The sequence below is a fragment of the Penaeus monodon genome, chromosome 10 (assembly GCF_015228065.2).
Source record: "Penaeus monodon isolate SGIC_2016 chromosome 10, NSTDA_Pmon_1, whole genome shotgun sequence".
NCBI classification, from domain to species: domain Eukaryota; kingdom Metazoa; phylum Arthropoda; class Malacostraca; order Decapoda; family Penaeidae; genus Penaeus; species Penaeus monodon.
In genome coordinates, this window is record NC_051395.1 from 5,694,103 (window position 1) to 5,719,003 (window position 24,901).

General features: G+C 39.1%; 2 protein-coding genes across 4 annotated transcripts in view; one reads left to right on the forward strand and one right to left on the reverse strand.

Moving 5' to 3' along the window:
• The window catches only part of LOC119577795 (tripeptidyl-peptidase 2-like), a 42,371-nt gene extending 18,777 nt beyond the window's left edge, over positions 1–23,594 (reverse strand). The window contains exons 1-7 of one of the 3 annotated variants that reach the window (XM_037925366.1): positions 23,436–23,594; positions 23,177–23,254; positions 2,567–2,678; positions 2,186–2,314; positions 1,929–2,096; positions 1,418–1,599; positions 166–329 (exon numbers count right to left, since the gene is read on the reverse strand). In XM_037925366.1, coding sequence (XP_037781294.1) covers positions 166–329; positions 1,418–1,599; positions 1,929–2,096; positions 2,186–2,314; positions 2,567–2,614 — 691 coding nt within the window. In that variant the 5' untranslated portion in view covers positions 2,615–2,678; positions 23,177–23,254; positions 23,436–23,594. Of the gene's footprint in view, positions 1–165; positions 330–1,417; positions 1,600–1,928; positions 2,097–2,185; positions 2,315–2,566; positions 2,679–3,620; positions 3,786–23,176; positions 23,255–23,435 lie in introns of those variants that run through there. The other 2 variants (XM_037925364.1, XM_037925365.1) reach the window with 2 other exon arrangements.
• Positions 20,631–21,896, forward strand: LOC119577797. The gene is made up of 2 exons (XM_037925367.1): positions 20,631–20,772; positions 21,086–21,896. The coding sequence occupies exon 2, from the start codon at positions 21,268–21,270 to the stop codon at positions 21,829–21,831; it is 564 nt and encodes a 187-aa protein (XP_037781295.1). The 5' UTR covers positions 20,631–20,772; positions 21,086–21,267; the 3' UTR covers positions 21,832–21,896.
• Positions 23,595–24,901: the final 1,307 nt, after the last annotated feature.

Here is a 24,901-nt window from a genome sequence, read left to right on the forward strand (position 1 = left end):
ATCCCCCCACCAAATATTTCATGGCACATGTCTGTGTCACTTGGATCCAATGAATTATGAAATATAACATTACCATTTAGAAAAGTATAACATTATCATCTTAAGAAGTATAACATTTATATTTGCAAAGTTGTTCATATACAATCATCAAATTCATATACTTACAACACATTCCAACAATTTCAAGAATATTTCCATCATTGTGCACATTTACAGAGATATTGTACTGGTCAGCTGATGTAAGCGATGCCCACTGGTGAGTAATTCTATATTCCCCTAGATGAATTCCAGATTCCAGTTCTCCCCGTTCCGATGTATCAATACATGCCCTGCAAAATTTATCTAGGTTATGATAAAGTACAAAAGCTATATCATTATATCTGAAAATTATCAATCAGGTCTTGAATTAATTTTATTCACTGAACATATTCTTAATTTTATAACACAGTACCACTATCAAATAGATTTCCTCTTCCTTAATCCATTGCCACAGGGGATGGCATGCACCATGTAATTTTAATTTATCAATAAATGGTACCACAGGTACTTAGTCATCAGAGAGAGAGAGAGAGTGAGTGAGTGAGTGAGTGAGTGAGTGAGTGAGTGAGTGAGTGAGAGAGAGAGAGAGAGAGAGAGAGAGAGAGAGAGAGAGAGAGAGAGAGAGAGAGAGAGAGAGAGAGAGAGAGAGAGAGAGAGAGAGAGAGAGAGAGAGTACTAATAGCATTAAAAAGTCAAATAAAATATTTACAAAAGTTAAGAAAAAGGGGAAACAAGTGAGATAAGTCTGCTGCATGATAGACTCATTGTAGCTAAATACTTGTGGAGCCGCCTATGCGTAAAGACAATTAACCCTTCACAGTCAGGTGGCATGTACGTACATGTCATAGCATGTCTTGAATATATTCTGGGTAGCATGTATATACATGCCATGGTGCGTCGGTCAAGTTTTCTGGGGGCATGTACGATCATGCTGCGCACACTATGGTGCCAACATGATCTCCCAGCGGAGGGGCCTGAGCCACTACAAATACAACCCGGGAGTGAGAGCTTTCATATAGGGAAACCAGCCGGCAGTATTGGGTTAATAAACTAATCTCACAGTGGGCATGACATGTCTGTACATGCCATTCCCAGCAACACTGGGTTAATAGGGTTGAGAAAGTTCTGGTAATCCTTATGACTTAAATCTACTGTTGGACCTTTGAATTTCAACAGATATCTATTATCTAGTGAGAAATGTTGGCTATTGGGGGTGTAGCTAATTTCAAGACCATAAAAAATTTATGGAGGAATATTCTAAGGTTCAAGATCTGAACAATTTTTGTTAAAACAAAAGAACAAAAATAGGTAGGTTATACTCTCTCTATCCACATACCATTTGTATATTCTTTCACATTTTGTAAACCGGATAACTTACCTCCACACATCTCCATCATGATACAGGACACAATCATAAGCTGGTCCCAGGTCATTGTACTTTTTCTCCAAGCTGTTAAGCAGTGATACCCTGGTTTCAGCATCCTCTTTTGTCATTTTGTCAATCAAATTATTAGTACTGGCTCCATTACTACTACCATTGCTTTTATTATTTTCCAACAACTGGAAAAAAAAAGTTTGATATAGCACACCATACATCTGAATGAATTTATTATTTCTTCACATTATTATTATTTATTATTTTTTTATTACTTTAGCAACTGAAAATTGGCTGCCGTTCTTAATAAAAATTAACAATCGTAGCAAACTAAAAAATGTTATATGACACATAACAAACTTACAGACCAACTTGAATTAAAGATAAGATTCAGAATATCATAATGAATATAGCCTTTAACTTTTCCTGAATTTATAAGTGAGTAATATCTATGAGTAAACTGTTTACTCATCTCAAGTGAAAATGACCAACCACTTCAAAACAAAGAATGTACCTGTAACTTTCTTTGTGCCTCCGCCAGCAAAATTTTGTGAACAGGGTCCCACTGCTTCTCTTTGCGTTCCTTAATAATTCGCTCTCTCAGACGTTGAGGGTAGAGAGTATAAGCACTCTTTACACCTATGTGGAACTTCCCTGATGGATTAACCCAGGATTCTGGAACCTATCAGAAAATTATATACATTAGCATTATAATAACTGTGAAATTCTTTTTCAATAACATCTAAACGTCATGATCAAACTGGAACCTACTTTCAATTTACGACCAGTGAGGCCTGCAATAACCCCATCTGCAGCTTCAACAACTGTGGATGTATCAACATCTCCAGCTCCTGATGCATCAATGCGATCAATGACTTTCACTTTTCCTTCTGTTGTAACCTGGAAGAACAAATTTGAAGTCACTGCAGAATAACATATAATATACTTCAGATTCTAGACATAAGCTTACTTTCCTTTGGGCACTACAGTCTATCCCTGGCAAGAAATCTCACAAAATGGTATACAAGACACTAAAACAGAGAAACAGGATAATAGAATAGAAGAGAAATATCACATCCTTTCTCCTACAGGCTTCCCTTCATAGATCCTGAAGTGAAGATGTAAATATAACAGATGATGCTTCTCCCTTACCTGAAGCCCAGGTGCCCCTGGATCAACACCTGAGTCAAAGATGGCCATCACTGTCCCACACCCATCAAAGTTTGGGTTCTTAGAAAGTAGACTAACAACACCAGTTTCCTTCCTGTTGGTAGAAAATAAGTTACTCTTGTGAAATAAAGGTAAATTCTGAAGCTTGAATAACTTCACAATAACTACTGATCCTTTGTAGGTTGATGGGGAGACTATTATGAATGTAAATCCACTGCATACCCTAAGAATCAATACTCAGTTGTAAAAGAAAACATAATGGAGGATGTACTTTTACATGTACTTGCAAACAGCCTAACCCATAATCCATTTCTTCTTAATACAACAAAATTATCATATGTGAATTGTGAAACCACTGAATTCTACAAACACAAAGGAAAAAATCTGAAAGAACATTGAACAAATGGGTAATTCCTTTGTTTATGTATCTAGAGTTTCCTCTTTAAAGATTAAAGTTCTCTCCTCTCCAGTAACTTAAGATAAGTACATAGATGGTGCATTTAAGATACTGAAGGTGACACTAAATCATTCTTTAAATTCTAGCAAACTCCATGAATATCTATTCCATTTCTCTCAGAGAAAAGAACAATATGGTGAACGCCTTGTAATCTTGAATCTCCGATAGAAAATAAACAGATGTATCAAACATTTCATTCATAACCTCAGTCGCTGAATCTAAAGAAACTCGCAAACATAAATCCTAGACTTCCTCCCTTCGTCTGCAAATTAAATATAATTTCTCACGTGCTAATGAGACTAATTACACATCTCTCTTCTTCATTCCCTCTGCATATCAACAAAGAAATCAACAAATTCTTCCACAGGAGGAAAAAAGGAAGAAGAAACAAAACTTAGTATCCTATCTGTCGCTTGTGATTTAAAGAGGACAGAGAGCCAGACTGACAGTGCAAAATTTCCCTCTTTCCTCTTTTCTTCTAACCCGGCCATTAAGGGATCTCATCCGATTGGCGGGGATAACCTCGTGTTCCTGCTAGTCCCGAGACATAAAAGAGCCCCGCCTGCAGTCGATATTTACCTAGGAAGAAGGCCCCAGAAAGGAAAATCCCCGAGCGGTTCGGTCGTCGACGCCATCTTTGTTGTTGTGGCGAACGAACGTAAAAATTTGGGGGAACGTTCGGCCTTCCTCGCGCTGTGGGCTTGTAGGTGGACTATTCTACAGAATATATTGGAGAGCCAATTTTTCATAATACGATGCACATTTCAGCTGCTTGATAACTCGACAAATAGTGGAGAAATAAGGTCTTGAATGTATTTCTACAAACGAAAGGGAATGTAACAAATGGGTCTATTTATGGGATAAACTAACGTTCGAATGTGCGTGTATTTCTGATTTATTTTGTGGATTTTTGTTCCTTTCAGCCGTTTGTTTGGTCATGTTATCCCATTTCACGATAAACTGCGAAATTTTGCGATTTATATATGTTGGGAGAATCTTTGTATTCTGCAAGGTGCTATATTTTAATGAAAAATGAATGTAGATAATAAAACAGGAATATCACAAATGGATATTGACGTATAGTGAAAAAAAAATGCATCCTCGATAAAGGGAGTATCTTGGAAGACGGGCAAACAAGCCACAGGATACACATCACACTACACGGACAAAAATGCATTCGCGTGCGCACTCGTGTGTGTGTGTGTGTGTGTGTGTGTGTGTGTGTGTGTGTGTGTGTGTGTGTGTGTGTGTGTGTGTGTGTGTGTGTGTGTGTGTGTGTGTGTGTGTGTGTGTGTGTGTGTGTGTGTGTGTGTATGTATATATATATATATATATATATATATATATATATATATATATATATATATATATATACACATACATATATATATATATATATATATATATATATATATATATATATATATATATATATATATATATATATATACATACACTAATATATATCCACAGAGAGAGGAGAGGGGGGGAAGAGACTTTTTTGAGACAGAAACTTACATCTCAAAAGAAGGAGAGAGTAAGCAAGATAGATAGATAGATACATACATAGAGAGAGAGAGAGAGAGAGAGAGAGAGAGAGAGAGTGAGCTTACGCCTGCTATATCTAATTATCATGTAACTTTAAATCGATTTTCGTTTTCTGGAAGGATGTTTCATTCACGAAGAAAACTTGTCTAAAAAACTAAATTGTTTTACATCCTTTCACCACTTTCATACTCTTTAACTATGACGAAGTCTAACCCAAATGGTCCTCTTTGGCAAGCTTCACCAAGGCGTAGTTGTAAAGTACATTTAATCACGTTACCCCGCTTTCTTCTTTCCTCTAGCATTGTAAATTCTAAATTTTTTATCCTTTTTTTATAATTCAAGTCCCTTACAGTTGGCGTCTCTCTAGCTGGACTCTTTCCAATTCCTCTACGCCCGTATGTGGATTCCATTCTACCGCTGCATAACCTGGCGCTGGTTCGTCAAACTCGTTTCACCGTGACCCAGTTTAATTTTGTACACTACCTTCAAGACCAAGTATGTCCATTATATCGTACCTTTCTTTCAACCCGATATCTATCTATCTTTATCTATCTATCTATCTATCTATATATGTGTGTGTGTATGTGTTTGTTCTTCTTACCTAGTTCTTACCTAATTGTTTCAATACGGGAGAAGAGCTAAGCTCAGATGGTCCCGTCTGCTATATTTAAATTATCATATAACTTTTAAAATGGATGCCCATTTTTGGCACACACAACGTTATTTGGACGATTGTTCCATGTTTCAATAGTTCTGTTTGGGAAACCGAACTTCTTGACACCTTTCTCGCCTCTTTTTACTTGCAACTTTTTGCTGTGACCTCTCCTCCTTCTTGAGTTCAAAATCATAGTTATCTTTGTTTAAATTGACCCTTCCTGTGATATGATTAAACATCATTATCATGTCACCTATTTTTCTGTGTGTGTGTGTGTGTGTTTTGATTTATTGTCAATCAAATTATAGTACTGGCTCCATTACTACTACCATTGCTTTTATTATTTTCAAACACACCTGGAAAAAAAAAAGTTGATATAGCACACCATACATCTGAATGACTTTATGATTTCTTCACTTTGTTAGTATTTATTATTTTTTATACTTCAGCAAACTGAAAATTGGCTGCGTTCTAATAAAAAATAACCAATCGTAGCCAAACTAAAAAATGTTATTATGACACATAACAAATTACAGACCAACTTGAATTAAAGATAAGATTCAGACTATCCAAATGAATATAGCCTTTAACTTTTTCCGAATTTTTATAAGTGAGTAATATTTATGGAGTAAAACTGTTTACTTCATCTCAATGTGAACAGACCAAACACTTCCAAACAAAGAATGTACTGTAACTTTCTTGTGCCTACGCCAGCCAAAAAGTTGTGAACAGGGGTCCACTGCTTCTGTTTGCGTTTCCATTAATAATTCGCTCTCTCAGACGTGAGGGTAGAGAATATAAAGCACTCTTACACCTATGGGGAACTTCCCTGATGTATTAACAGGATTCGGAACATATCAGAAACTTATATACATGCATTATAATAACTGTGAAAATTCTTCATAACATCTAACGTCATGATAAACTGGAACCTACTTCAATTACGACAGTGTGAGCCTGCAATAACCCCATTGCAGCTTCCAACAAACTGTGGAGGTATCAACATCTCCAGCTCTGATGCATCAATGCGATCAAATGACTTTCACTTTCCTTCTGTTGAACTTGAAGAACAAAATTTGAAGTCACGCAGAATAACATATAATATACTTAGTCTAGAAAAGCTTACTTTCCTTTGGGCACTACTAGTTTTATACCTAGCAAGAAATCTCACAAAATGGTATACACGACATTAAAAACAGAGAACAGATAATAGATAGAAGAGAAATATCAAATCCTTTCTCCTCAGGCTTCCTTCATAGACTGAGGTGAGATGGTAAATATAACAGATGATTGCTTCTCCCTACCTGATATGCCCATGTGCCCATGGATCAACACCTGAGTCAAAGATTGGCCATCACTGTCCCCACACCCATCAAAGTTTGGGTTCTAGAAAGTAGACTAACAACACCAGTTTCCTTCCTGTTGGTAGAAAATAAGTAATCTGTGTGAATAAGGTAAAGTCTGAAGCTGACTAATTTCAACAATAACCACTGATCCTTTGTAGTTGATGGGGAGACTATTAGAATGTGAAATCGAGACTGCTACACTAAGAATCACTACTAGTTGTAAAAGAAAACATAATGGAGGATGTACTTTTTTTACATTGTTACTTGCAAAAACAGCCCCCCCCAATCCCTGCCCGTGTTGTCGTGGGGGGCTAAGGAGGCGGAAGACTGGACCCAATGATGGGAACTCCCAAAACCTTGGGACTCAGCCTCGGACTCAACTACATTTTGCCATGGTCTTTATTTTCCTTCACACCTTCGTTTCTGTCCCTTCACCAAAAACCCTCTACTATCCACCTCCTAGGTGTCGAGAGACGTGCTGAAAGGATGAAAGGCTGACTTTGTGCGTCCTGAACGCCTGAGGGAAGGAGCCGATGGGCACGGTATTCCCCTGATTTAGTTATCTTAGCCCTTACCCCTCAAGGGGACCCTGAGGGGTGGACTGTTTTTATCCCACAATAATCCAGGCTTACCATGACAGTAAATGAAAACTTATCCTCCACTATTAGTGGCATGAGGCTGCCCCTTTATCAAATAGCACCCAAAGATGTAAACCCATCTGAATTTCCCTGACACCAGGCGTCTTTGACCACGGCTTCCCGAACACGGCAATAACTACCCCCTCATCAATACCTACTAGTACAGTAGCAACAACACCTTACGGAACATTTCCCTCTCCCAGCAAGCTCAACTAAACACCTCTACCCACACAACCTCCAACTAACCACCCCATCCTCCCTTATTAATACCTACAGACTTATTGCCACCTCCAATAACATACCTACCTCAAACATACTCCATCTTGTCCGCCCCCGACCTTCGACCACCCCTATCTCAACAACAATTTTGAATACCCTCTTCAGCGCAGCCAAATGGGGACCAATTTGTCGTGATCCCTTCCACAGCTCCCTACTCTTGACAACCACCTTCTATTCCAACAATGTCGCAAAACAAGTTAGTAAGTCTCTTTGCCGTAGCCGACCCGCCCGTCCCGTCGTGGCACAGTACCATCCGAAAAACCAAGCTATAGCATTAACAAAACTAACAGAACCTATAGGAACCCCATCCTTGCAAGAACCCCATCCAAACCCTCAATAATTGCACCGGAACAGTTTCATCTCCCAGCAAATTGCCCAATCTAGGACAAAGATGGTCAGATTTGGATAAGATCCTACTGCCGGCTCTCACAGACTATTGATGAACCTCAGTGCAAGGCTACTCCATTCCCCCAGAGCGTATAGAAAGAAAACTACAACATAGCCAAAATTACATTCCGTTAGACATTGACCTTCCCTTTAAACGTTCTACATAGAGGAGAATCCCTCCCTGTTCGTCTCCATACAAACCTCCATCCACTCTCCAGTGCCAAAACTGGTGGCGTCTACGACAACCCAGCCAAAACATTGCCGTTCCACAGCCAGATGCCCACGATGTGCCCAACTGGCCCATACCCGCTCTAACTGCCCTGCACAATCAAGCACATGTGCCAACTGTGGCGGCCCCCATAAGTATTTTATAGGGACTGTCCACATACAAATTTGAGTCTGAGTAGCAACTTTCAGAATTCAACCTGGGACTCACAGTACGTTAAGCCAGACCAGAAGCACGTCGAGTGGTTTCTCTCTTACTCCTTTACTCCAGTAATACTGCTCACTCTACCAATTCTCCTCAAAACCAACCCCCTAAACTAACCCCCCTTGCTTAACTCCTACATTCCCAGTTCAAAAAACTCTTTTGCCATCTAAAGACAGACACTCCCATCTATACTACAGATACTTCAATCACCACTAAACCCAACACTTCCCTATCCTCCTCGCACAAAACCCGTAACAGGGACAGAACAAACGTCCACCCCTATTCCCCTACACCAACACCTCCACTTTCCTTTGCTTCCTAGCTTGAGACACAGTCCTCTCTTCCCCCCTCACAAGAAATACTATCCCAAAAAATTCCCCAACCAATCTCCTAGAAGAAACCATGGAAAATTCAGGATTACCTCATGAAAACTGACACTCAACTTCAAATACAACTTCCTGCTCCTTCCACACACCAAGTAACTGCTGAATCCACCCCTCCTAACGATAGCCCCCCTACACCAATCCTCTACCCCCTCCCAAACACAGCCCATCCAAAAAACTCCAACACCATAGACAATCTAGATCAGTAAAGGTATAACTATCCTTACATTGGAAATTCGCGGTTTCGCTTTTTTTCCCCACAGACCTGACCTTCGTTATATCTTTCCTCTTAAATCCATTTAGGATATGCCTTCAAGAGACCTTATACACATCCTCAATACCAATCCCCAATTATCATTTTGTCTCTTCCCCACATTCCCTTTATGTCTCATCCATACTTATCCATCCAGAAAACACGTATGTCACACCTCCCTTTCAACCAATGTTCATTGACCCACAGTTATCCGTACTTCCTCATCGTTGGATCACAGTGATTCAGTCTACTTCTCCCCTTCCACCCTAGTGACCTTTGTTGCTTTTGAAAATCAAATTTCCAACTTCAACCACCTTTCCTCATAGTTGGTGACGTTAACTGCCGCCACCCCTCTATGGGTGATTCTATCACAAACTCCCGAGGCCGATCTCTAGAGCGCTTTCTCTCCACAGCAGAACCTTACTATTCTAAAATTCAGATCGCCCCACACACTTTGATACAAGCACGCATCTTTTCATGCATCGACCTCTCTCTATCTCAACTTCTCTTTGTTTTTTTTTTGCCATTTTTAGATTCCACTGGTCAGTTTTAGAACACTTTCCCTATAGATGACCACTTTCCAGTTCTCCTTCTCCTACTTCATACGTACCACTCCCTAAACTCCCCATGCTTGTGCTTTGATAAGCCGATGGCATACGTCCACTTCACTCTCGCTATTTCATACCCCTCAATCCTCACCCTTCACCCTCCATTTCAGAAATGATACAGTATTCACAAATTCCAGTCTTAAGAGCTGCACATACAGCTATCCCTCGAACCTCAAGACCAGTATACCCCAATGTGTTCCAGGTGGATTCTGATTGCACCATAGCACTTCGCGTAAAACGTGCAGCCTGGAACAGTTACCGCTACAAGAGAGGTACCTCCAAATCAACTATCCAGCACTTATCCCCTTTAAAAGAGAATCTGCCTATCTCCGAGTACAATCCGAATAGTAAACACAAATAGCTGGCGGAAATTATGTTTCATAATTACATCCTTATATCTATCTCAAATTCCCCACCATCTGCCCTGTCCTCATATTCGAAAAGACCCCTCATTTCTGATCATCTCCAAGTCGCTAACGACTGGGTGATTATTCAGCCAGGTCAGTAGGGTCTCCACCTTTCTCCACACTTCTCTCTATTAAGACCACCAGAGAACGTACCCCCATACCTTCCACCCATCCTCTGATGAGTCTATAAGCCCCATTTTCTTCCTCTGAAACTCATTACTGCCCTACACGTGCCGTAACACTCATGAAGGCCCTGACGGTATGCACTACCGTAGGCTCCGGCAACTCCCATTTCCTCCTTATCCTTCCTATTAAAAATTACAACCACATATGACATCTGGAAAATTCCTTCTATTGGCGAGAAGCTCTTACCTTCCCTTCCTGAGACCCAATAAATCGGGTACCTTTCATCAAGACTATCGCCCATCGCACTAAACTAGCTGCTTGTGCCAAAACTATTTAGAGCGAAGGTGAACTTCCGTTAATGTGGTATCTTGTATCTCACCATCTTCTCTCTCCTGAGTCCCAATTCGGTTTTCAACCGTGCCAGAGCCACACCTGACGCCCTTGTCATTTGAGGACATATTATTAATCTGCATGCCACGCCAATGATATCCGTACTAGCTATTTTTTTGATCTAGAAAAAAAGCATATGATACGACATGGCGGTACCATATTCTCCAACAACTGTCCTCTCTAGGCATACGTTGGAAACAACATGGTGTCTTCATAAAGTCTTCTCTCCCCAACACACTTCCAGGTCAAAATCGCCTCTGCCACATCATCTTCTTTCCCCAATCGAAGGTGTCCCACAAGGCAGTGTGCCAGTACCACTTTATTTCCTTCTTGCCATTAATGATATTGTCTCAGTTTTACCACCAGGAGCCGTGTCAGCACTATATGTGATTTAACCATCTATGCCTCTGACACATCCATACAAAATCTCTACCAATTCTCAACTGCAATCTATCAGTATATTCCTGGGGCCACAAACCCATGGCTTCCACTTTTCTACCTTAAATCTTTCTCCATCCTTTTCTCTCGCTCACGTGTAGGGCACCTACCCACCATTCTTATATGACACCCACTCAATGCCGTTCCTCTGGCAAAATTCTAGGTGTCATTTTTGACTCCAAACTGTCCTGGCGAGACAATATTCTACACATCAAATAAAAAGCTCTCCGCCGTCTTCGGAATCTTAAAAACTCTATCCCCTATATCATGGGCTAGATCGCAAAAACTCCATTATTCTTCTTGTTACTTTTGTGATCCTCTCACTCTTGATTATGATGCCATATCTACTCTCTGCCTCCAACTCTCTCCTTAGCCCATCTGATACAATCCATCACTGTGGTCTTCGCTTAGCACGAGGCTCCTTTCGCTCCTCCCGTGAGAGCCTGTTACACTGAATCAGGCATACCATCTCTATCTCGATGTCGTGCCCTTCTTCTCTCGATGCTATGGTCGATTCCCACAATTTTCACTCACTAACTAACTAGTCCCACAAACCCCTACATCTACCTAACTTCAATCTCAACGATTACCTACTCCTTTCTCCACTCGCATGATACCCTCCTCTCCCATTCCCTTTCCCCCATCTCAAACCTCTCACATCTCTGTCCATCCGTCCCTCCATGGCTTATTACCTCACCCCCATATTTGCTCTTCTGTTTTCCCCGACCCACCCAAAACCAAATATCCCTCTACTGTCCTTCTCACACATTTCCTTTGACAATGTCTCACCATTCCTTAGTATTAACGTTATATACTGATGGCTCCAAAAATCCACCTCCGGTGCTGGTTTGCAGTAATCTCCCAACTCGTACTTTCAAATACTCCCTTCCTCCTGAATCCAGTGCTCCTTATACAGAACTGTATGACACTCCTTTTTGCTCTAAAACACATATACTCACCTCCTCTTCCTCTTTTACAAGTTTACTGACTCCAGTACTCATTAACTCTCATAAAATCAATACACACCACCAACCCCCTTGTTCGTAAGATCCAGAAATGGTTGTTCTACCTATCCCACACGCCATAAAACAATTCTCAAATTTTGCTGGGTGCCCGCCATGTTGGAATCCCCTGCAATGAACAGGCAGATACACTAGCACGCCAAGCTCTATTTCCACATAATAACCCAAGCACGCTTCTCACGAATCCCAGCCGCGGATTATTACCCACACTTTAAGGACCTTCTTGTTAATCGATGGCAATCTTTTTGGTCAAGCCTCCGCACTAATAAATTACATCTGTTAAAACCTATAATCTCCTCCTGTGTCAGTCCATTTCATCGGAAACAGACGTTGGGGAGACCGCTCCGCCCGACTACGCCTTGCCACACCCGTCTAACACACTCCTATATGATGTCACATCTGATACACCTTTTGTCCTTATGTATGTTCCCCTTTCCAATCCCATATAACAATCCTATTGTCGAGGCCCACGTTTTAAAAAAACCCGCTACCTCTGTTTTCCCCCACCTATCCTCCTTTACCTGACTTACACCTATCAGAATCCTACAGAATCCCACACTTTCTGATTCAACAACATATTCTCTTCCTCAAACGCATACATTATCCTTCCATTAATCCTACCATTAACACACCGACCCCTAACACTTTCACTCACCAATGCCCAGCTGAGACAACTAATCACTAACTCAAACCACCCTTCCCTAACATTAACTATAGTGCTACATGACCTAGATGTCTAGCAACATTTCTCTTGCTTTTAACCATTAACCATTTAAACCATTGCAAACAGCCTAAACCATAATCCATTTTCTTAATACAACAAACTTATCATAATGTTGAATGTGAAACCACTGAATTCTACAAACACAAAGGAAAAAATCTGAAAGAACATTGAACAAACATGGGTAATTCCTTTGTCTTATGTATCTAGAGTTCCTCTTTAAAGATTAAAGTTCTTCCTCTCCAGTAACTTAAGATAAGTACATAGAGGGTGCATTTAAGAGATTGAAGGTTGACAGTAAAATCATCTTTAATAATCTAACAAAGCCATGAAATCGATTCCATTTCTATCAGAGAAAAAGAAAATATGCGTGAACGCCTTGTAATCTGGAATCTCCGATAGAAACAAATAAACAGATGTATCATTACATTTCATTCATAACCTCAGTCCGCTGAATCTAACAAAACTCGCAAACATAAATCCATAGATTCCTCCCTTCGTCTGCAAATTAAATATAAATTTCTTACGTGCTACGTGCCTTCTCGCGCTGTGGGCGGTAGGTGGACTATTCTACAGAATATATTGGAGAGCCAATTTTTCATAATACGATGCACATTTCAGCAGGCGTGATAACTCGACAAACAGTGGGAGACAGAAGGTCTGATATGTCTATTCTACAAACGAAAGGGAATGTAAAAATGGGTTATTTATGGATAAAACTAACGTCGAATGTCTGCGTGTAATTTGATTTATTTGTGGATTTTTGTTCTTTTCAGCCGTTGTTGTTTGGTCATGTTATCCCATTTTCCCGATAAACTGCACGAAATGTTTGCGATTTAATATGTGGGCGAAATCTTTGTATTCTGCAAGGTGCTACATTTTAATGAAAAATGAATGTAGGTAATAAAACAGAATATCACAAATGGATATTGACTTATAGTGAAAAAAAAATGCATCCCGATAAAGGGGAAGAGAAGTACTTGGAAGACAGGCCAAACAAGCCACAGGATAACATATCACACTACACGGACAAAAATGCATTCGCTGTGCGCACTCGTGTGTGTGTGTTGTGTGTGTGTGTGTGTGTGTGTTGTGTGTGTGCGTGTGTGTGTGTGATGTGGTGTGTGTGTGTGTGTGTTTATATATATAAGCGTGTTAATGTTACGCCGGCCGCCTCGTCTCTCTGCCACGAACACAAGGCAGGCTAGGCAGACGAGCGTGTTACCACATGTGGTCGTAAACACTTAAAACAGTTCAAGAGGCACCGAGCACCACAAGCGTCCCAGAACACCACGAGGGGAAAACGCCAATCAAGAAAAAGCTCTCCGCCGTCTTCGAATCTTAAAAACTCTATCCCATATATCATGGGGCTCAGATCGCAAAACTCTCCTTCATCTTCTTGTTACTTTGATCCTCTCCACTCTTGATTATGGATGCCATATCTACTCCTCTGCCTCAACTTCTCTCCTTGCCCATCTTGATACAATCCATCACTGTGGTCTTCGCTTAGCACTAGGCGCCTTTCGCTCCTCCCCAGTTGAGAGCCTGTACACTGAATCAGGCATACCATCTCTATCTCGATGTCGTGCCCTTCTCTCTCTCCGATGCTATGTTCGATTCCACCAATTTTCCCTCACTAAACTAACTATCCCACAACCCCTACATCTTACCTTAACTTCATCTCCACGATTACCTACTCCTTTCTCCACTCGCATGGATACCCTCCTCTCCCATTCCCCTTTCCCCCATCTCCAACCTCTCCCGTTCTCTGTCCATTCCGTCCCTCCATGGCTTATACCTCACCCCCATATTTGCTCTTCTGTTTTCCCCGACCCACCAAAATCAAATATCCCTCCTACTGTCCTTCTCACACATTTCCTTGACCATGTCTCCACTCATTCCTCTAGTATTCACGTATATACTGATGGCTCCAAATCCACCTCCGGTGCTGGTTTTGCAGTAATCTTCCCAACTCGTACTTTCAAATACTCCCTTCCTCCTGAATCCAGTGTCCTTACTACAGAACTGTATGCACTCCTTTTTGCTCTAAAACACATATACTCACTCTCCTCTTCCTCTTTTACAATTTTTTACTGACTCCCGTAACTCATTAACTCTCATAAAGTCAATACACACCACCAACCCCCTTGTTTGTAAGATCCAGAACTGGTTGTTCTACCTATCCACACGCCATAAAACAATCAAATTTTGCTGGGTGCCCAGCCATGTTGGAATCCCCGGCAATGAACAGGCAGATACACTAGCACGCCACGCCTCTATGTCCACATCATACCAATCACGCTTCTCACGTATCCCAGCCACGGATTATTACCCACACTTTAAGACCTTCTTGTATAATCGATGGCAATCTTTTTGGTCAAGCCTCCGCACTAATAAATTACATTCTGTAAAACTATCAATCTCCTCCTGGTCAGCTCCATTTCATCGGAACAGACGTTGGGAGACCGCTCTCGCCCGACTACGCATTGGCCACACCCGTCTAACACACTCCTATCTGATGTCACAATCTGATCCACCCTTATGTTCCTTATGTAATGTTCCCCTTTCAATCCCACACATCCTATTGTCGTGCCCACGTTTTGAAACAACCCGTACCTCTGTTTTCCCCCACCTATCCTCCCTTTACCGACCTCCCAACCTATCAGACATCCTTACAGAATCCCACACTTTCTGCTTCAACAACCTATTCTCTTTCCTCAAACGCATACATATCCTTCATCTAATCTAACTCCTTACCACACCCGACCCTAACCCTTTCACTCACCAATGCCCAGCTTAGACAACTAATCACTAACTCAACCACCCTTCCCTAACATTAACTATAGTGCTACATGACCTTAGATGTCTAGCACATTTCTCTTGCTTTTAACCATTAACCATTAACCATTGCAAACAGCCTAAACCATAATCCATTTCTTCTTAATACAACAAAATTATCATATGTGAATTGTGAAACCACTGAATTCTACAAACACAAAGGAAAAAATCTGAAAGAACATTGAACAAATGGGTAATTCCTTTGTTTATGTATCTAGAGTTTCCTCTTTAAAGATTAAAGTTCTCTCCTCTCCAGTAACTTAAGATAAGTACATAGATGGTGCATTTAAGAGACTGAAGGTGACAGTAAATCATTCTTTAAAATCTAACAAACTCCATGAATATCGATTCCATTTCTCTCAGAGAAAAGAAAAATATGGTGAACGCCTTGTAATCTTGAATCTCCGATAGAAAATAAACAGATGTATCATACATTTCATTCATAACCTCAGTCGCTGAATCTAAAAAAACTCGCAAACATAAATCCTAGACTTCCTCCCTTCGTCTGCAAATTAAATATAATTTCTTACGTGCTACGTGCCTTCCTCGCGCTGTGGGCTTGTAGGTGGACTATTCTACAGAATATATTGGAGAGCCAATTTTTCATAATACGATGCACATTTCAGCTGCTTGATAACTCGACAAACAGTGGAGAAATAAGGTCTTGAATGTATTTCTACAAACGAAAGGGAATGTAACAAATGGGTCTATTTATGGGATAAACTAACGTTCGAATGTGCGTGTATTTCTGATTTATTTTGTGGATTTTTGTTCCTTTCAGCCGTTTGTTTGGTCATGTTATCCCATTTCACGATAAACTGCGAAATTTTGCGATTTATATATGTTGGGAGAATCTTTGTATTCTGCAAGGTGCTATATTTTAATGAAAAATGAATGTAGGTAATAAAACAGGAATATCACAAATGGATATTGACGTATAGTGAAAAAAAAATGCATCCTCGATAAAGGGAGTATCTTGGAAGACAGGCAACAAGCCACAGGATACACATCACACTACACGGACAAAAATGCATTCGCGTGCGCACTCGTGTGTGTGTGTGTGTGTGTGTGTGTGTGTGTGTGTGTGTGTGTGTGTGTGTGTGTGTGTGTGTGTGTGTGTGTGTGTGTTTATATATATAATCGTGTATATATTGTTACGCCGGCCGCCTCGTCTCTCTGCCACCAACACAAGGCAGGCTAGGCAGACGGCGTGTTATCCACAGGGTCGTAAACACTTAACAGTTCCAAGAGGCACCGAGCACCACAGCGTCCCAGAACACCACGAGGGGAAACGCCAGGAGGCGAGGCAGGGCACGAAATAAACACAAAATGACAGTCTTTCCTTTATTTACACAAGTTATTTACCCGTACACTTTTCTATAGGCACAATACAGGGGGAAACCAGCATGTCACACTGCACGATCAGCTTATAACAGGGCAACACAAAGTATATATCAGGTCACAACGGCACACACGAGGTCTTCACAGGAGCAGCACCCAACTCCGTCTCCCTGGCTTGTTCCTCCGCTCCTCCGCTCACAGCCAGCTGCGTCATGTTTGCCCAGGTCCCTTCATGTTAACACGTTTCGCACAGAGACAAAGACCCACTGGCATAGCAATATATATATATATATATATATATATATATATATTATATATATATATATATATATATATATATATATATATATATATATATATATATATATTTGTGTGTGTGTGTGTGTGTGTGTGTGTGTGTGTGTGTGTGTGTGTGTGTGTGTGTGTGTGTGTGTGTGTGTGTGTGTGTGTGTGTGTGTGTGTGTTGTGTGTTGTGTGTTGTGTGTTGTGTGTTGTGTGTTGTGTGTTGTGTGTTGTGTGTTGTGTGTTGTGTGTGTGTGTGTGTATGTATGTGTGTATCATATATATATACACACACTGTGTATATCTACATATGTATATATATATGTACACACACACACATTTATATATGTATGTATATATATATATATATATATATATATATATATATATATATATATAAATATACATACACACATATATATCCACACAGAGAGAGAGGGGGGGGAGGGAAAGACTTTATTGAGCCAGAAACTTACATCTCAAAAGAAGGAGAGAGTAAGATAGAGAGAGAGAGAGTGAGCGAGCTTACGCCTGCTATATCTAATTGTCATGTAACTTTAAATTGATTTTCGTTTTCTGGAAGGATGTTTCATTCACGAAGAAAACTTGTCTAAAAAACTAAATTGTTTTACATCCTTTCACCACTTTCATACTCTTTAACTATGACGCAGTCTAATCCAAATGATCCTCTTTGGCAAGCTTCACCAAGGCGTAGTTGTAAAGCACATTTAATCACGTTACCCCGCTTTCTTCTTTCCTCTAGCATTGTAAATTCTAAATTCTTGATTCTTTTTTATAATTCAAGTCCCTTAACGTTGGCGTCTCTTTAGCTGGACTCTTTCCAATTCCTCTACGCCCGTATGTGGTTTCCATTCTACCGCTGCATAACCTGGCGTTGGTTCGTCAAACTCGTTTCACCGTGACCCAGTTTAATTTTGTACACTACCTTCAAGACCAAGTATGTCCATTATATCGTACCTTTCTTTCAATCCGATATCTATCTATCTATCTATCTATCTACATATATATATATATATATATATATATATATATATATATATATATATATATATATATATATATATATATATATATATATATATTCACATGTGTGTGTATGTGTTTGTTCTTCTTACCTAGTTCTTACTTAATTGTTTCAATACGGGAGAAGAGCTAAGCTCAGATGGTCCCGTCTGCTATATTTAAATTATCATATATAGTCATTCGGGGGAATTAATGACCCGGACCTTTTAGGGGTAAAAATTGATTGCCCCCATGGGGGGGTTTGAACACTCCTAAATTGAAATCTCTCTCATATGTAGTTAGGAGAAGTATTGAAGTATTTTCTGTAATTTTTTTGGATTTCCAAAATGAAAAATTTAAGTATGAGATCAATTATCCCAAAAGCTTGGAAAAAAAGTTTGTCCAAACATTTTTCAAGTTTTACTAAATATCCATTTTTTGCCTCAAAAATTATTTTTTGCTTTCCATCTGGGTAAAATATGAATCCTGGGGTATAAAGTGACCATCCTATGTGTTTGCTCAATGATTCTACTGCCCCCACAGTTTGTGGGGGGATGTCAATGTGGGGCAAATTATGACCAAGTATGGGGCAAATAATGACCAAATTGTCATATTCATTATTTACCCCGCAATTCACTTTTTACCTCAACTCTTTTTTCCCCACATATGATTTTTTACCCCAATCTTGGTCATTTTTTACCCCCAATGATTTTATTCACAACATAATTTATGTATATAAATATATTCTGGTATTCTGGTCTCCAGAACAATTGATAAAACCTGATCTAGGAACTATACTGTGTAATCTAATCTACTAAATTCTATTTCCAGAGTAAATAGACAGGTGCATTTAATATAAGGCTATCACAGTATCATCTAAAATCTATCAGAATGGTACGGACCTATAAAAAGAAAATGAAGCAATATAATGAAGTTACAATTGCAGTAGCAATTAATGATGTAATAGGAGGATCATCTATCAAGAGAACTGCTAAGAAATAAGGAATGAGTAGTGGAATGTTGTGGAACCGTGTCCAGATGAAAAAATCTAATACTGAACACAAGGATAATAGGGTATATAAGTGATATATATATATATATATATATATATATATATATATATATATATATATATATATATATAATTTCCCCCCCCCCCCCAGTTGTAAATGAACCTAGAATGGATACTGTACAAATGTAATATATATACTGTGTAGCCTATATGTACAGGTGTGTGTGTGTGTGTGTATCTTATCACCATTAATTATGTCACTTCAATCCCTTATGAACAGGGAAGGAAGATTTGTCTTGGTACAGAGTTGGAAGACAAGTTGAAGAATCTCCTTAAGAGGATGGAAAAGATGGGGCTAGGTCCCACCTTCTTGGAATTCCAGGATATAGTACATGACTATCTCATTGCCAATGAAATAAGCACTCCATTCAAAGACAACCGACCTGGACGTGATTGGGTTAACAGCTTCCTGCTCAGACATAATATGACATTAAAAAAAGGAGGACAAATGCAGTTGGCCCGCAAGAGTGTTACTTCAGATCCATTTGTTATTTATGGATTTTACGACATGCTTGAGAAGGAAATGGATCGTCTCAATATCAAAGATCGTCCAGTGTATTTATAACTTGGATGAAACGGGGTTCCCAATGGACCCATCAAAGTCCAAGACAATTGGGTCAAAGGGAGAAAAAACAGTGAGGCTCACACATGGCGCTAACAGAGAGAACATTACCGTCCTCGCAACATGCTGTGCAGATGGTACATGTCTTGATCCCCTTGTAGTTTTCAAGGGCAAGAAAATGCAGTCAACTTGGATAGGAGAGGAAGCACTACCAGGCACACAGTACGCTGTTACTGAATCTGGATGGATGACAAGTACTGTGTTTGAGGACTATTTTAAGACATTAGCAAAAAAGACTGCTAACACCCGTCCATTACTGGTAATCCTGGATGGACATCTAAGCCACACTTCATTGACCACTGTGGAGGTGGCAATCCAGGAGAATATCTCATTAATCAAACTACCTCCACATTGTACCGACTTGCTTCAGCCTTTAGACGTTGCCTGTTTCGCACCAATGAAATCAAACTATGATGCAAAGCTTACACAATATGTGCAGACAACTGGCGCACGAGAACCGCTTAGAAAATCAGAATTTGTTAACATGCTATGTAGCATCTGGAGGCAAAGTCTTTCAGAAAATAACATAAAAGCTGGCTTCAAGGCAACTGGCTTAATGCCCATTGATAAGACAAAGTATAACAATGAGAGGCTAGATCCTATCAAATTGGCAACATACAACTCATGGGTAAGCAAAGGGATGCCAACTAATGAGAATAATGACCCAATCCTTGAAGAGATACCCGAGCCAAATAATCAGGAAGAGCCACAAATTGAACTGCCCATTGAACCAATTAGGACATCAACACCAGCTCCTACAACACTCACTCACATACAGATTCAAAGGCAGGCTGCAGCCACTGGACAAATGATCAGTCTAATTCATTAACTAGTCAAATTAATCAAGATGCAGAGAACAATACTTTGAGTAAATTCAGCACAGCAGAACTGGTTGATGAACTGCAAAGAAGAGCCCCTTCAGGTAAGACTTTAGACTTTCTACATAACAAGAAGTTATCATACAACAGCATAGGGCATAAATATATACATTAAATGACAATATACATATTTCAGTTTAAAAACATGAAAAATATGATATAAATCCAAGTCATGATTAAAACAATCTATTAAAAATCAAATTTTGTATAATATTCACGTTAATATATATATATATATATATATATATATATATATATATATATATATATATATATATATATATATATATATATGCTTAAAATTGCTAAAATTTTCTAAAACTGAACTAAAACTAACCATAACATTTTAAAATCCAGGTATGAAGTACACCATCACTTTGGAGTTAAAACCTACTGAAACCACTCTGGAGGAGGTGCTCCATGCCCGCGGTCGAAGTGCTACCCCAGTTATGAAACGTAGAAGAGTAATACCTATGAAAGGACAGGTTATTACCAATGAAGAGTGCTTATAAGAGATCAAGAGTAAAGAGGAGAATAAAATGCAAACAGCTAAGCAAAACAAAAAGACAAAGCAGCCCCCAAAGAAAAAGAATGTTGAAGTTTCAGACACAGATTCCACAACTGTATCCACTGAGGAAATGGATGATGGCAACACTTCCAGTGATATCTCGCTGTCTGACCTGCTGCCTCCTATGACCCCAGAAGCTACAGATGAAGTCAATGAACAACAAGAGAATGCTGGCACTAATCATGATATGATGCCTAAGCTGAGTGATGATTCTGTGAACAAATATTATGCTGTATTTTACACTGATCCCAAGTTAAAATATTATTGGGGTAAGGTGACGAAGACCTTTACAAATGACGATGACGACGATGACATTGAAAAGGTGGAAGTTGACTTCCTTCACCAAAAGGCATTTAGTAGTAACCCACATGACTGGACATGGTGCGAAAGACCAGTAAAAGACATTGAAGTATTAGAGTCACAGTACATATTTTATGGACCTGTTCTCCCAGAAATCAAAAAAGGAGTTTTCATTTTCCCTGATGTAGAGGCAAATGCCTGTCTTCTTCGTCTTAAAAAGGAAGGGCTCTGTTAATTAATTTTATTAACAGAATGGATCTGACCTAGTACTAGGGTCATTATTTACCCCATTCATTTTTTCCCCACTGGATTTTTTTTACCCCAAAATGGTCATTTTTTTCGCTACAGGCAAATTTGCCAAATTTTTCAAATAATTCAGTTTGTTTAGTGATTCTTTGAGAAAATTCATCTCTATGAACTCTATTAGAATCCAAAGTAATTAAAATTTAGAGAAGTTTCAGCCCTTTTATTTTTTGCCCCTCACAATTCATTTCTTACCCCGTTTGGGGGCAACAAATGATTATGTCTTTTTCAGTTATTAAGAAAAAAATATAAAGATTAGAACAAAAAAGTGTACAGTGAAAGCACAACAGGATTACATATCTTATGGTGTATTTGTTTTTTTTCTAAGGCAAGTATTATGGGCTACAGGATGATGTTAATGAAAACTTTCATTTATTCCCCCGAATGACTATAACTTTTTAAATGGATGCCCATTTTTGGCACACACAACGTTATTTGGACGATTGTTCCATGTTTCAATAGTTCTGTTTGGGAAACTGAACTTCTTGACTTTTTTACTTGCAACTTTTTGCAGTGACCTCTCGTCCTTCGAGTGTTCAAAATCATAGTTATCTTTGTTTAAATTGACCCTTCCTGTGATATGATTAAACATCATTATCATGTCACCTCTTTTTCTGTGTGTGTGTGTGTGTGTGTGTGTGTGTGTGTGTGTGTGTGTGTGTGTGTGTGTGTGTGTGTGTGTGTGTGTGTGTGTGTGTGTGTGTGTGTGTGTGTGTCTATATGCATATTTATTTTTATCATTATTACTATTATTATTATTATCATTATCGTTATTATTACTATTATGCGGCGGCCCACTGAACATGAGCTTGCAATCCGGTACTGAATTGCGACCCTTGCTGTGAAAAGTCCTGCCCTGCATCTACATATATGGCTACGGTTTCACCAGGTGAATGAAGACAGCACTGGCAGTTACTCTTTTATTGTAGGGTCCAACCTGTGGACAACTATCATATATGAACAATAATCCAAAATGATTGCAAATACAATATGACCTTGTACACAAATGGAATGGTCAATGGGAGCTAAACAAAATATAAATTTCTTATCATACAATCACTAACACCCTGTAACTTACTTGTTTAAATAACAAAAATACCTCTTGCATGGTCATAATGGGAGCAAACAGCAATGGGAGTATAAAATAAATCCTTCATTATACACTCAATGGTACCTTTGCAACTTTTTCCTGTGCAAGCAAATAATATCTCATGATCCTAATGAAATGAATGGAACAAATACACAAATAATACAAACATGACAATTATGTAACTTACACAGTGCCTCCCCTATAAATCACTGGTGAATTATCTCTCAGGCTGAATCAGAAGCCACAGGTCCAAGTCAGAATGGCACTGTAATGCAATACATCAATAAGATAATATCTTCCAATTCTCTATACCATAAGTGAGTAGGATTATGGTCATGCCTGATAACATTGACTCACGGCAAACGTTTATATTACTTCCACTCGATGCAACTGTTTGCCTTTTACATGATAATTGCAGGGATTTAAATGATAACAACATAACTCACCAATCATGCTATTGACACAATGTTTTGTTGCTATTCCTTCCGAAATAATCCATTCTAGGGCATAATCGCCCGCGTCTCCCTTCAAACGCACACGTGCCACCTGTTCCCTCCTCTGGCAGGACGCTTTGTCTCCGTTCCGCAGCAGAACATCTGAATGCGCAACAAAACTTACAATGGTTACAAATTGTGCAAACATAAATCTGATTTATATACATTAACTCTCTTATTTCTGTTGCTTGAACAAAAACTGACTCTTATCCACAGACGAATCATGTATACATATTAAGTCAAAATTATACAGAAAACTGTTTAGGAGGGAATACTGAGATATTCTCAGTACAGCTACCATCTTATTAGTGTTTGCGATCATTGATAATATATTGTGAACTTTATCATAAATGTGATTCTTTTGGTATTAGATTCCCGTTTCCAATTATTCCGAGGTATTTTTGCTTTTACTTACTCAAAACTACATGACATTGGTTGATGTAATTCCATTTAAACTGAATATCATAGTGATCCGTTATCCATACCAGTCTATTATATTTTTCAAACGCCATTTTGAAATCAAAATATATACAATCTACCCAGCCGTTTCATTGCTGTATTATCTAAGCAACTTCGTCGTAATACAGCAATTTGATACGCATCATGAACTTTATGAATCCAAATTACTTGTTTGATAATATGTTTCTCATCTATTATTTTATCACAATTATATTTTATAACATATGACAAATCCCCTTCTTAGTGACAATGTCTGTGACTCAGAGAATTTTGCATATCAATACTTGTGAACATGGGTGCGGTGTTCGCTCATTTCCAAGTCTTTGGAAGCTTCCCTCTTTGGTTCAGAAGGAAATCGGTGTTCTACGCACTCTTTAAGGATGCAGTCAAATACAACGTATGATATTTCCGCTTTCAATTTATCTCACCCTTTTACGAGATACTTTATCCTTTTTTCCCCGAAGTGTGACATTTCCTATGTGTTCAGGTAACGAAATTTCCTTCCGCATGAGCAAGGACTGTAATTTTTCATCTCGCACATTTCTTTTCTATAGTATAGGCAATGTTTTCATCTTTAATGGCAACAATTTGATTTTGGTTTTTAGTCTTACTGTCTATTGGACAGAAGAAAAGCTTTGATTAGTTGGCGATTTTATGTCTTCCTCGCTATCTTTCCTTTTCTCCTTCATTTTAGAACAAACGTATTTCTCCCTACTTTGTATCTCTCATATGCTGCTTGTGACCTATGTCTTCTGATTCTTCCATAAGATCCGTTTATTTTCTTCCGCTCCACTGTATTTCTCTTGAATTTCTCTAGGTCTGTTATTATTTTCACATATTGCAAACGCTTTCAACAATCGTAACACTGAAGGACCTGCTATCATTATCTTTTGATAAACAACCTTGAGAAACATTATTGTTTATATATTATAACATTTAAAAGTTACTTCATTGTCATC